Source organism: Antennarius striatus, chromosome 14 (assembly GCF_040054535.1).
Source record: "Antennarius striatus isolate MH-2024 chromosome 14, ASM4005453v1, whole genome shotgun sequence".
NCBI lineage: Eukaryota > Metazoa > Chordata > Actinopteri > Lophiiformes > Antennariidae > Antennarius > Antennarius striatus.
In genome coordinates, this window is record NC_090789.1 from 5911290 (window position 1) to 5924158 (window position 12869).

At 43.4% G+C, this 12869-nt stretch overlaps 1 protein-coding gene across 4 annotated transcripts; it reads right to left on the reverse strand.

The window, feature by feature from the left end:
- Positions 1-421: 421 nt before the first annotated feature.
- cspg5b (chondroitin sulfate proteoglycan 5b) lies at positions 422-12284 on the reverse strand. Of its 4 annotated transcripts, none has more exons than XM_068333285.1 (7): positions 11832-12284; positions 7170-7947; positions 5936-6124; positions 5501-5579; positions 4937-4999; positions 2989-3153; positions 422-1082 (listed from the first exon to the last, which is right to left on the reverse strand). In XM_068333285.1, the coding sequence occupies exons 1-7, from the start codon at positions 11911-11913 to the stop codon at positions 483-485; spliced, it is 1956 nt and encodes a 651-aa protein (XP_068189386.1). In that variant the 5' UTR covers positions 11914-12284; the 3' UTR covers positions 422-482. The 4 variants fall into 4 exon arrangements, with proteins under 4 accessions (XP_068189386.1, XP_068189384.1, XP_068189387.1 ...); XM_068333283.1 differs by having other exon boundaries at positions 5417-5579; XM_068333286.1 differs by lacking the exon at positions 4937-4999.
- Positions 12285-12869: the final 585 nt, after the last annotated feature.

The window sequence follows — 12869 nt, forward strand, 5'->3', positions numbered from 1 at the left end:
AAATCATTGATAACGCTACTACTAACTGAGTAAACTTCTAGACTCATTTACAAACTATTATCCTCAGCAGCTGCTGATGTTGGCACCATGTAGGAGAAGGTATTCACGTGCATTGACTTGTTTTGTGCTTGTGTGAACAGTTGTTTGAGTTTTCAGAAGCTGGTATTTACATCATCATGTTAATGTGACAGCAGTGACTATGCGGTATTTCAATCTTGCATTTTTGGTGCTTACATATCCGAAATTTAAGCCTGTGACACTCGTGCAAATCTGTTTCTCTTCTAATTTTCTGGCTCCATGGACCAAGACCAGATGGTGTGCTCGTCTCTTAGGTGTAACTTTTGAGAGACGGTGCAAAGATGGATGAGAGATGAATAGATAAATGGTCTATAAATCACAAATGGAAGAGTTAGAGTCATGATAGACTGATAGTACTTTATGACACATGTTTGTGTGTTTGAATACATGAATGCTGAGTCCAGTCAGGACAGCTGTGGCAGAGACCGGGTGCTGACAGGGCTGCACTTTATCCTTGATGGAGAGGGAGGCGGTTGGGTGAGATGAGGAGAGGAGGGTGATGGATGAATGTATCTGAAGTTGTACTCCCTGCCAGCGACAGAACGCTCTGACGCGTTAGCATGAGACCGACCTCTAGGCCTGCGTAGCTGAGGTGGGGTGGAAGAGGAAGTGGCCATGCATTTATACTGGAAGGGAGAGTGGTGGGGGGAGGGATGGCAGGTGGGGGAAGACTCACAACCAGGTTCGGGGTGATGACTGGGTGATGGGTGGCACCCGGGCGAGATGTGCCTCCCAGACGAAGGTTCATGGTCACTGGTTGGGTGTTCCTTGGTGTGTTTAGGTGACTTGGGTATTTTGGGTGACTTAGATGTCTTGGATGATTTGGAAATGGGACGAGAGGGGTGATCGTTGGCATGAGAGGGAGGGGCTTTGCTGGGAGAAGCAGAGTCTCCACTGTTGCCAACTTTGTAGAGGAAGACGTCGTACTGAATGGGTGGGCTGGTCTCTGAGTGGAGCTTGGCGTCTTTGGGGAGAAGCACTTCCAGGCCAATAGTAACTCCGTCCTGATGTGGAAACACAGTCAGTACAGAAACAATACAACTCTGCATAGAGTGAAAAAATAGTGGCGGATATAAACAAAGAAATGCATAGATAGATAACGAGAGGAAGGTCTCCCGGGAAACGCAGCTTCTTCCACTAGGGGGCAGAAAAAACAAGTTTGATGTGTTGTCCTTTTTTCATGTGTCTTATTTTATGTATCCAGCAAACACACAGACACACGTTTATTTGGTTTGATGTTTCACCACCCAGTGACTGTAAGTCTAATATTCAGTTTCGCATTAGATCTGTAATAGTCTTCACATTGTCCACAATAGTCTCTAAGGGTGACACCTGGCTCTTTAGCTATTAAATGCTGCACAATGTTTGATAGCTTTTCCTTGAATTATCTGTTTGCTGAGTGATGCTGGGCAATACAAAACAATTTACTGTACATTATGAAAGAAGCACTGCAAGAAGCAGAGCCACAAATTTTACTGTGATCACAAATTTCCCCACTGTGGGACAATAAAGGTCTATTATTATTATTATTATTATTATTATTATTATTATTATTATTATTAAAAATATGATTGGAGCATTTCTGATTTCTTTGTGTTGTTTTGGAGAAACTGACAAGATCACGTATAATGCAATGTATGTTTAAAAATATAAAAATTACAACATACTAATTAAGCTAAAAAAATTAAATTGGTTTTTGGTTTGAATAGAAATGATGGGTTGGTGAATTAAGTGTTGTAGTAATGATGAGATATGTAGTTCTATTTGTACAACATAAAAAAATAGGATAATCAAAACTGATATTTTACATCTATGTCTTTTTCTTCTTCATTGAGAAGAGGCAGAGAAGATTTTAATTCACTTAAAATATTGTTACTATTGTGGTATCTTCATTTTGTGCTGGAAAGTGACTGTCATTGTTTGTGCAGTTCCCTCTTTGAGCAGCCTAGTGTATAACAGAATTAGGGGGTCGGCCGTGCATTTGGTTATTGTTAGCACAGGAGTGATTGGGAATGAATTAGTTTCTTCATAAGGAGACATGCAGAGAAAGAGAGGGAGAGAAAAAAAGAGAGAGAGAGAGAGAGAGAGATAGGCTGGAAAGTAGCTCATAGCAACACACTTGGACAAACTGGATAAAATTAAAAAGATTTATTCAACAACTGTGAACTATAATCCTCCATGTATACCCAAAAAAGTACAAAAGAATCCTCAAGTACATTAAAATATTAGAAATCACATTGAAACCAAGACACAGCGTGTGTAACATATGCATATAGATCCAAATATCAACTCCAAGCAATTACTTTGACCTCATGTAATCTAGACACATCCACCTATTAGCGATGTCAAACATGAATATTTAGCAAATGCACATTCACTTAGTTTCCACTTACATCTTTTGCAAATATTATGTTTTCAGACATTTTTTCATTGATAACACCAATGCATGCGGGCAGAGAGACAGTAAGGCGGGGCAGGCAGAGTTGAGGGCAGGATTCGGGGGTAAACAGGAGAGGAAACGATGAAAAGAGCGAGAGTTCATTGGCCGAAGACCAAGGCAGGGCATCAGTAGAGAGAAAAGTCAGTCGTAAATTGGTCTAAGCCAGAGATTTTAGTCCAGCAAGAGGCTTACAGCAGAGAGATGGGAGGAAGCGATGCTGCTATGTGATCAGTACTGGCATGGCAGCGGTGTAAACAGAGCTGTTGTGCTTCTCATGTTGTGTTCTTATATTCATGTTGTGCTTTTTAACATCAGGCCCAATTGGACACTTTAAAATACTAGTTTACAATACTTGCCTATAATGATTGTTTTGTTGTTTTGCGTCCTCTTTAAATACTATGGTCTAAATCTCCAGCCGCACTCTTCAACAGACGACGACATTATACCAAGTTGTTCTGAAGCATGTTTACCTCAGCGTTTTCCTCCGTGTTGTTCGGGGTGTAACCTTGGTCGTGGACGACGGAGGTCGGGCGGTTGTTCTCGTGTTTGGGGGAGTGAGAATTAAGGATGTTCATTGAACCCTCCTCTTTGGGTTGAGGGGACTTTGCTGGGTCCTCCTGCTTCAGAGGATCATCCTGTGGGGAGAGTTGGTGACTTTGTTTTTATATTTCTTTAAATTCAACCCATGCATACATACAACACACGTAGAATAAGATCTGCAGCCAGAAATGACATCAGATCATCATCTTTGTGCAACTAGCTGAGCGTTGCTGTGTGCATCTGCAGAAAAGGCTACAAACAGTGTTATAGCATATTGATTGCTGACTAATTGCATTCCCAGCATAATCTATTTGTTAGTATATAATTTATTATGGATCTTTTGATGTCTTGTCACTTTGAAAGGAGGTAGAATTTTTCACTTTGCTGAAGTCATTTAATTGAAAAATGAAAAAATTGTCCTCTGGTAGCAAAACACACATCTATCCAAAGGGTGTAAAAGACGGAGCCTCTCTTCCTTGTCTGCTATGGGAGTCCGCACACACCGCAGGCAATAACCAAACTGTAAATGACAAGTAGGACTTTTGCAGGGATTTTGTTCTGATTTCGTTTTCAAGTGCTTTTAATAAGGCAAATGTCCATGTAGGTGAAAAACTACACTTAGAAAGTCTGCAATTTAGTAAAGCAAAATGCAAAAACCTCTTTGACAAGATAATTCTTGAACAAATACAGGATCAAAGTTGTTGTAGTCATTCTTCAGCCTTAAAACAATAAAGCAGATCGGACATTTGACATTTAAAGAAGCTGCATTTAAGTTGGTGTCATGGTGTTTTAGCATACAAACCGGAGATCAGCTGTTTTTATCCATACAGTATAACCTTTACATTGTGTTCAAGCAGACCTCTGAGAGCTTATGAAAAAAATAAAATTCAGTTTCACAATTTCCGCTGATTTTGTCCAACTGAATATTAAAAACGGTTTAAACATCTAGCTGTTGTTTCTTTATCAGTCATCTTCTGAGATACAGAACTGTTGTGTCTGTGTACGTCTGCGTGCGAGTTTGTAAATGTTTAAGCGATTGATTGATTGGCTCATAACAGACAAATGAAGGTCATGGGCACAGCGGGCAGGAAGTAGGGCGCTGTTGATCGATCGCCAAGGCAACAGCTGGATAAAAGTCACAGAGCACACTCTCACAACTGGTTCAAAACAAAGTACTCGTTGTTTTCTCCCGTCAATCCAAAAATCTTTATACACTATGTGTGTTTCCACCTGCATGCATTAATGCAGTTCTACTTTATGATATAGTTTATTGACTTCCTATACATGCATCAGTGGCTTTATATATTGTGTGTGAGCAAACAGGGGCACACATAAATCTATTTGCAAACACAACACCCCCACAGCAAGCAACGGGAATTAACACATCAATAAAGTAAAGCAGGTGCATATTCATGGATACACACACACACACACACACACACACACACACACACACACGCGCGCGCGCATGCACTGTTTTTGGAAGACAACCAGGTGGAAAGCAGACAGACTGCAGAGAAAACCTAAAATGGCTGTTCTTTAGCCATCCTTACAACAAAATGGCAACCCCCTTTTTCCTCAGCCAGCTTCTCAAGAAGATGCAGAGGCACAGGTAAAGAGAGGCAGTAAATGTCAGCACCCGCTATTTCCTCACCCAGCACGGGGGGGGGGGGCAACAAATCACCCAAGTGGTTGAAGAAAGCCTTGCAGGATTAATCGTTTCATATGGAGAATGCAGCTGAAACAAGATCAGATGCAGGAGGAGGTGTGCAGCTACAAGGAACACCGGGATGTGGAATCTAGATGCTGCAGAATGGGGGGAGTCGGGGGTTGGGGGTGAGTGGGTTCGATAACATAAGAGATTTCCGCTCTGCTTACCTGGAAGTGATTATAAGGGTTTCTAGGTTTATATTCCCAGGTATAGCTGGTTGTTGATGGCATCTGAGGGGGATCGGTGATGGTGGAGATTGTTAAACACACACACACACACACACACACACATACTGTATATTTATGACTTGCACGGAATCCCAATCAGAAGGTAGTCATCTAGCAAGGTACCAAGGTCATGTGAGTCGTACGCATCGTGAGCGTAAGCTACGTGTTAGTATTGCGAGTCGGAATGGAAAGAAGGACACACACACACACACACACACACACACACACACACACACACACACACACACAGAATAACAGAATCGAAAAATCAAAGCATCTCGTCAATCGGCGGAGACGGAACACAGGTGATAAACAAAGAGATGGTGGCAGAAAAAAACAGACGGTGTGGATGCGAATGAGCGGATGGGATGATTTAGAATGAACAAGATGGGAAAACAACATGAGGAGAGTGGAGCGTACCTGACAGATAATGTTGTCATAGTACGCCAGGTTGTGAGTGTGAGCTTGGGGAGCGAGTGGAGGGGTGTCACACAGTTTCCTTACGTTTGGCTGCGAGCCGTCGACCGTCGTGGAAACCGAGAGGCCATCTGTCTGAGGCTCGCTGTTCTGCGGGCGATACTTACTACAGGAGGGCAGAGAGAGGGAGAGATGTTCGTGATAAATATTAATACATTTTTTTTAATAGCTTTTGCATTAGTATCCTTCCTCAAATACATTTTCCCACATCGCTTTGCACGGTGTGAAACTGGGGTTAAAACGCTCACATATCATGCATGAAAATGACAGTCAGAGAACATAAATAATTAAATGGAAGCAAAAAGGAAATTTCACTGTTCAGTGCTTATTCTACTCTCATCTCCATCACCATTCAGCTCTGCTCTCCCATCTTTCCCTCAGGCTTACAGTAATTAGATTCTCTCAAAGTCTAAATCACAACTCAGATTTTATTTTATTTTTTACCCCGAGTCACACTCCCACCTGCGTTTTCGAAGACGCTTATTCTCATTCTTGAGGTGATGCAGCCGCTTGGCGAAGAATACAATGATCATGAGGAGGAGGAGAAGCACCGCGGAGGACACGCCCACCACCGCACACATCACCTGGAACTCTGTGACCGCCCAATCGCAACGCGTGCCTTTGTTCCAGATGTAGTCCTGCACATTACACCTAAATGAAACGACACAACACTGCAGCATTGGCCTTTTCTGGTGGATGAAACACTTTTTGTCATTAGAATTTTTGAAAAAAACATGCCCCTAAGGTGAATATGAACTAACTGGAATAGAAATTGCCTCTATTCCCCTATCAACTACTGATAAGGCTAAAACCCAATGCCCCCTTTGATTGAGGCATAAAAAACCAAGAGGTTTGATGGTGTGTACTTGCTGCACCAGGCGTTTACCACATTAACAGCTGCAGTGTGTCCTGCATGTCAGAGTAAATAGTGTACACTGGTACTCAGCGCTGATAACATGGTGACCTGAGGACTGGCCAGCAAAGAAGGGATTCGGTCTGCAGCCTAACGTTTAATGAGATTAAGGGATCAGGGCATGTGTGGGCATATGTGTGTGTGTATGTCTGTGTATGTGTGTATGTGCATATCTGTTGTATGCCACTGCTGCAACTGCATGCTAGTATTATAACATGCGCCTAGACATGAGTGAGTGTGTGTATACGTGAGGTTGCTCTAGCCTATTAGTCAGCAGGTATGGTGAGATGAACAGTTCACGTCCAAGCTTACTCTGAGGCTGCAGGATAAGACAGATGGTGCAATCGAAGCATGACGTATGGGTGTGTGCACTCGTGGTTCGTTTCTCTATCGTCATCTTCCTTATATTTTCAATGCGTGCATATTGTGTGTTTTTGCATCAGCTGTCATCAGCCTCCTGAGCACGAACGCACTCTTTACCCCCTGCCCCTAAAACAGAGTTAATCCTTTGGCAACCCTACTGTGATGTTGATGAATGACACATTAAGCCAACATTCTAGCTACTCTCTGCGTGTGTCTGAAGTGTCCTAAATCTTTTCCTTTGTGTTGGAAAGACAACATATTGGAAGTATGACAAATAAAAATGGGAGCTTTTTTATCAAAGAACAACCCGCCCTCTCGTATTAAAAGTATGCCAGTGCACCATTTTCACTCTAAAAAGTTCCTGCCTACCCGATAATGATAAACCCACGCTCTAAATTAGCAAATGTTTGTGTTTTATACCTGCAAAAAGCCCCCATTCCTGCCACCACAGTGCACACTCCTCCATTGAAGCAGAAATTGGGTTCTGTGTCACACTGAGGCACGCAAACTCCAGGTCCAGAACGCACGAAGCCCAGCCTGCAGCCGTCAGCTCCCACGGCGCCACCCAAGCCTAAATCATCACCATTCTTTATCCCGGGCCCGGATGGAGCTGATAAAGAGGGGCCGGTATCGATGCCAGGCCTCACTTTGTCAGGAACAGCCACAGAACCATCCAAGAGTGGATTCTCATCCTCCATGTCAGGCGGGGGTGAAGGGGTGGGCTCGGGTGCTGGGGTCGCATCCAACGCCGAGAGGTCGTCATCGGGGGACAGGTAGTCGTAGAAGTCAGAAAGAGTCCACGCGGTAGGGTCTCCCCCTTTTTGTTTCTGGGGTTTTAAGGCCTTTGCCCAACCTAGCGCAACATCAGAGGGCATAATATCTGGTGCGGGGCTGTGAAACTCCACAGTGATGACGTCATCAGATGACTGGCTTCCGGGTTGGTCTGAACCCGCCCCTCCGGCGGTAAGCTCCTCCCCGACAGGTGGGTCCTCTTCTACGAAGTCTAGGAGGGCGTGTTTGTGTAAACGGTGATGCTTGTTGGAGCTGAGCGGAAGCTTCGCACCGCGCCCAAGCCCGGCTCCGATCAGGTGTTCTCGCTCCGCAGAGTCTTCACTGAGCACCATCCTGGCATTCAAGGTGTCTTTGCTGACAGATGATTGGTTGTGGTGATGATGGTGCCTAACCAGTGAATGCCTCCCTGTCAGTCAAAGACAAAGACGCATTTAATGGGGAAAAGACAGATTTGGTGTTGCACATCCTTCAAGTCGAACAACCACGATCTGAGATTTTGAGCTTTACACTTATTGGATTTAATGGTGCTGATGTGGATTTTTTTTTTTTTGATACAGGGATTAAACATTTTTTATCAGACTGTGCATTTCCACGCCATTAATGCAGCTGACTTTAACAAAGACATTAAGGAAACAAAAAAAAAAGAAAAATACAACACATTTTTCATAAGAGATCTGACAAAAGATACCGTTAGATTTAAACGCTGAGCAATGAATTGTCACAAAATACACAAGCACTGAAATCTGCTGTGTAATCAGACTGTGGCAAGGCAGGATTGTGTAGTTGACTGATATGCTCTGTTGTCCAAGACTGGTGAAGGATGAGATTAGGATTTAGAGCTATGGGTTAGAAACACTTGACCATCTGCAGAGAAAGATGCACACACACACGCACACCTACACACACACACACACACACACACACACACACACACACACACACACACACACACACACACACACACACACACACACACACACACACACAGTCACAGAGGCAAAGAGACAGACTGAGAAAGAACAAGCAATCGGCCACTGAAGGGCCCGTCATTACAAACTCATGATGTGAAGCCACCCAGACTTTGTTCAAACCCAAGGAAGTCTTTTAAATTCATCTGGAAATCCTAAAGTTTCCCAAACCCATCCAAATACTTGGCTGGAGTATTTCTCTCCCACTGCCACACTGAGATCCCTCAGGCCAATGAGATCGCTGCTTTCAGTGTCTGGAACTTCATTCAGAGCTAATGCTAAAACCATCTGAACGTGACTCGCGTCACGAAGACTAGTGGCAGAGAAACCCTACGATTCACCCCTCTCTCTCTCTCTCTATCTCTCTCTCTCTCTCTCACACACACACACACACACACACACACACACACACACACACACAAACTGCAGTTGCCATGGTGAGATGTAAAGAGATGCCATGTTGAAAGGAGGTGTAGAACGAAAGAAACAGAGAATCCAATGTTCGTGCTCTCTCTTGTTTTTCAATCAATCGGCCAGCTAGTCGGTGAGAGTTGAAATGCCAACTCCATCTCTGGGAAAACCTGAGATGGAATGAACTTCAACGCTTCATAGTTAGTGAAAACATTTTAAAAAAGAAACATGTTCCACCAGTGTAAAGTGATTACAGTTGATTCAAATTTGATTTAAAGGTTCGATTTCAGAATTTACCTCCCTGTCGACTTACATGCAGCATCCCAGTAGCAGCTGGCAGCCTTGTAGTGATTACAAGAGCAAAAGGGAGCATGAAGAGATTACAAATTGATTGACAAATTGAAAGCATGAGCCCATGAGCTTAGCATTTTGCTTTATGTGTCAGACATTTACGCCTTTAGCTGCTGTTCGGTCCTTCACCTCTGACATTACGTCAAGCATGTCACCATGACAAAGTGCTTTACCCGCAGAAACTGTGATTGGCCACAGCTCAGATTCACACCTCGCCAGCGGGACACAATGAAGATGGAGGAATAAGTGAGTTGTCCCATGTAGTGACTGCACCTGTGCATGTGCGTGTGTGTGTGTGTGTGTGTGTGTGTGTGTGTGTGTGTGTGTGTGTGTGTGTGTGTGGCAGATGGTTGAGCACCTGAGTGTCTGGATTCGATCCATATTGCTTTGCATGTTATTTGTACATGCATGGATTGATTTCTTGGTTGTCTGCAGAGCTGAAATGAACAGTCTTTAATACAGATTTTTGATGTGTGGTTTAAAGCTATACAGAAAATGTTGGTTATCAAGTAGTTTAATAATATTAACACGGGATTTTAGGGTATGATATGATGGCCAGTTGTCACTCATTTTATAAGGCAAGAAATACGTTTTTCATAAGAGATGCAAAATTTCTTAATTTACCTAATGACAAATGTTTAGTTTTATATATGGACCACAAATGTTATGTAACTTTTACCAATCATTTTACTGTACAACAGAATCTTGTTATTTTCAATTAACCCCATTCACACTGTTTTTTGTTTTAATGATTAAACTGATTCACTAATTTAATAAGGTAGCTAGAGAGTTTTTACTCTAGCACTAATGTTAGAAGCTAAAAGAAAATGACATCTATTATTGTATGGTGATGTGTTAAGCAGGATGTTGAAAAAAGCCACAGTATTCTAAGAGGTGAGATCTTCTCTCCAGATGTGAGTGAGGCATGTGTTGACAGATTTTCAAGATTTTGCCAATGCTACTAAAATCTTTTAAACTTAACTAGCTAGTGTTATTGCCAATGCAAAGTTCACTTTAAACTAGATATGAAAACAAAGTCAAACCCAATGTAATTTATGTCTTCAATTCAAATATCCTTGGTGAAAATACAAATACATTTAGTTTTCTTGTTCTAAATAAGGTCATCTTAATTTGAAATCATTGCTTGGTAATTTGGTGGTGACAAAAAATATCTCACAGCATATTGGTTATAGGAGCATCTAGTTTAGTGAAACACATTTATGGGAACATTAAAGGAATTTTTAATGTTAAATATCCCAATAAAATATTAATTTCAATATAAATGCTACATTTAACACGGTATTAGTTGTGGTTTTCCTTATTACTATCTCGAACTTTTTCAAATACATGTGAGGACAAAAAAAAAAAAATACTCCGACATCTCATTAGATTTTTACACTGGCGATCAATGTAATGATTTAAAAATTCGCCAATATTGCTCTTACTTGATCACATGGTCTATCGACAGTCACGTGCTCCCTGTGGCTTAAAGCGCGAGAGACAGGACGCCATTTACCGGTCAATATGTCACCGCGTTAACGCCCGGTTACACATTGAGGGCGCGAGATGCCGTGAGAAGGGGGGCGGCGGGGGGGGCTGTTCGGTGGCAGCGCGTTCCCGCGTGAACCTCGGCGACCCTGGACGTGCACGAGCCACCCTGTTGCTGGGCAGCGGCAGCGGCGCTCATCTCTACAGTTGTACGATTTTGCATATCCTCAACGCTACGCGTAGCCTGTGCCACAAAATACATACATAATAAATAAATAAATAAATAAATGAAAATACATAAAATTAAATAAAATTAAAAAAAAAAAAAAAAAACAAACCCAGACACATTTTCGTTCCTACAACACCTGGCGAAGGGTTTTAGACACTTAATGAAAAAGGGAAATGGGAACACTGGAGTGCCTTCCGGGGGATGTCTGGTGGAATTCGGTGTTTTACGAGCAGGTCTTGGTCTCCTACAGCCTGGATACGGTGCACCTGATCCCGCCTTTGTCCGCTGTAGTGGACGACTGTTAATTGTCTGTCTGTTCGCCCACAAGGCCTATATTTCTATATTATGCATATTTAGGCTAATCTTATGATATTAAGAATAAGTCACTTATATTCTTACAGTTACAAAGGAAGAGGTTTTTTTAACCTTTCATTCTTAATGGACATGAGATTGAGACCACAGCCAGTGAGTCAAGTGATTATCGATGCAGCAGCCCCTGTGCATAAGAGGAAATCATTTTCATTTTGTGACAGTTGGGTTCCATGGTATTATTAGTGTCTAAATGAAATTCATTATTAATGCAAATGATCAAATCAAAGTCCGTAAAGATTGCATTTACAATTATCTTATCCATACCCAATTACTATCAAGACACTTCCAGCTTATCAGTGCCATCGACAAATGGCATTTGCATCTTCTTGCTGCATGCACGTAGAATTACATTTGTAATTCCATATATCACATGAATGTAAACGCATGCACCTGCACGTTTTCTCGTGCAAACCCACGCCTTTACACACTCACATGCAGGGTTAGGGTGGGACTCCGGCTGGGGGGGCTTACCGTGAGCAGATAAAGGGATGATGACCATTGAGATGGTCAGGAGCGCCTGCCAGGTCCCCAAACGACCGTCACCGCCCGCCATGCCGTAGACTTCTCTCTGACACACTGATTCAGACTGTGCCCCCCCGGTCCTCCTCGCACCGCACCGGTCAGATCGTGTGTTTGTTAATCCACCCGGTGAATCCTCTAAAGTTCAGATCTTGACCGTTCTCGCCATGTCACCGTCACGTTCCCTGACGCTTGGCTTCCCTCCCTCGCCGCCGCCGCTGCTGCCCTGTGTGTGTGTGTGTGTGTGTGTGTGTGTGTGTGTGTGTGTGTGTCTGTGTGTGTGTGTGTGTGTGTGTGTGAACCGTTTACCGGTGTGTGTTCGGTTCCATTGTACCGAGCGTGTGCCCCCCTTCTCCACACCTTTTGGTGCGCGCCTATCAGTGAGATTTGGGGTCTGTCAGCGGAAACCGCGAATAACCGGAGGCGGGGATGCGCGCACCCGACAGACGGTCTGCAGAAGAGATTCTAATGAAGCGGGTCCGCCAAAGCACCCCCCCTGCCCCCCCCCTGCCGGTCAGTTAAGCCTCTCTGTTTTGGAGGCGCAGGTGATGACAGGCATGACCGAGGGTGGCACGGTGCGTCTGGGTGTCAAGGTGCGCACACACGCGCACACACACACACACACACACACACACACACACACACACACACACACACACATTAACACACACATTAACACACACATTAACACACACCTGAGTCAGTGCCGGTCAGCGTCCAGACTGACCCAGGAACAGATATAAGCAGCGTGTGCTTCATTTAATACCAGGGGCGTTTGCTCCACTTAAGGCTCTCTGGGGTCACAGCCCCCCCACCCCCCCCACCTCCATTTCTGCTTGCATAGTTTTTTTGTTTGTTTGTTTGTTTAGTAATTTAGTTTTTCCAGGAATCGCTGCTTTTATGATTTTAAATGTGGCATAAAAGTCATTCCCTGCAAATCCCGAGTAAATAATAATAAAAGTCAATTGAAGATTAAATTACAACACTCCA

Coding starts and splice junctions, on each gene's coding strand:
- cspg5b (XM_068333283.1), bottom strand. CDS start 11,913: ATGGCGGGCGGTGACGGTCGTTTGGGGACCTGGCAGGCGCTCCTGACC. Junction 6,125..7,169: donor GGAATGGGGGCTTTTTGCAG/GTATAAAACACA, acceptor CGTTTCATTTAG/GTGTAATGTGCAGGACTACA. Junction 5,000..5,416: donor ATGACAACATTATCTGTCAG/GTACGCTCCACT, acceptor GATCCCCCTCAG/ATGCCATCAACAACCAGCTA.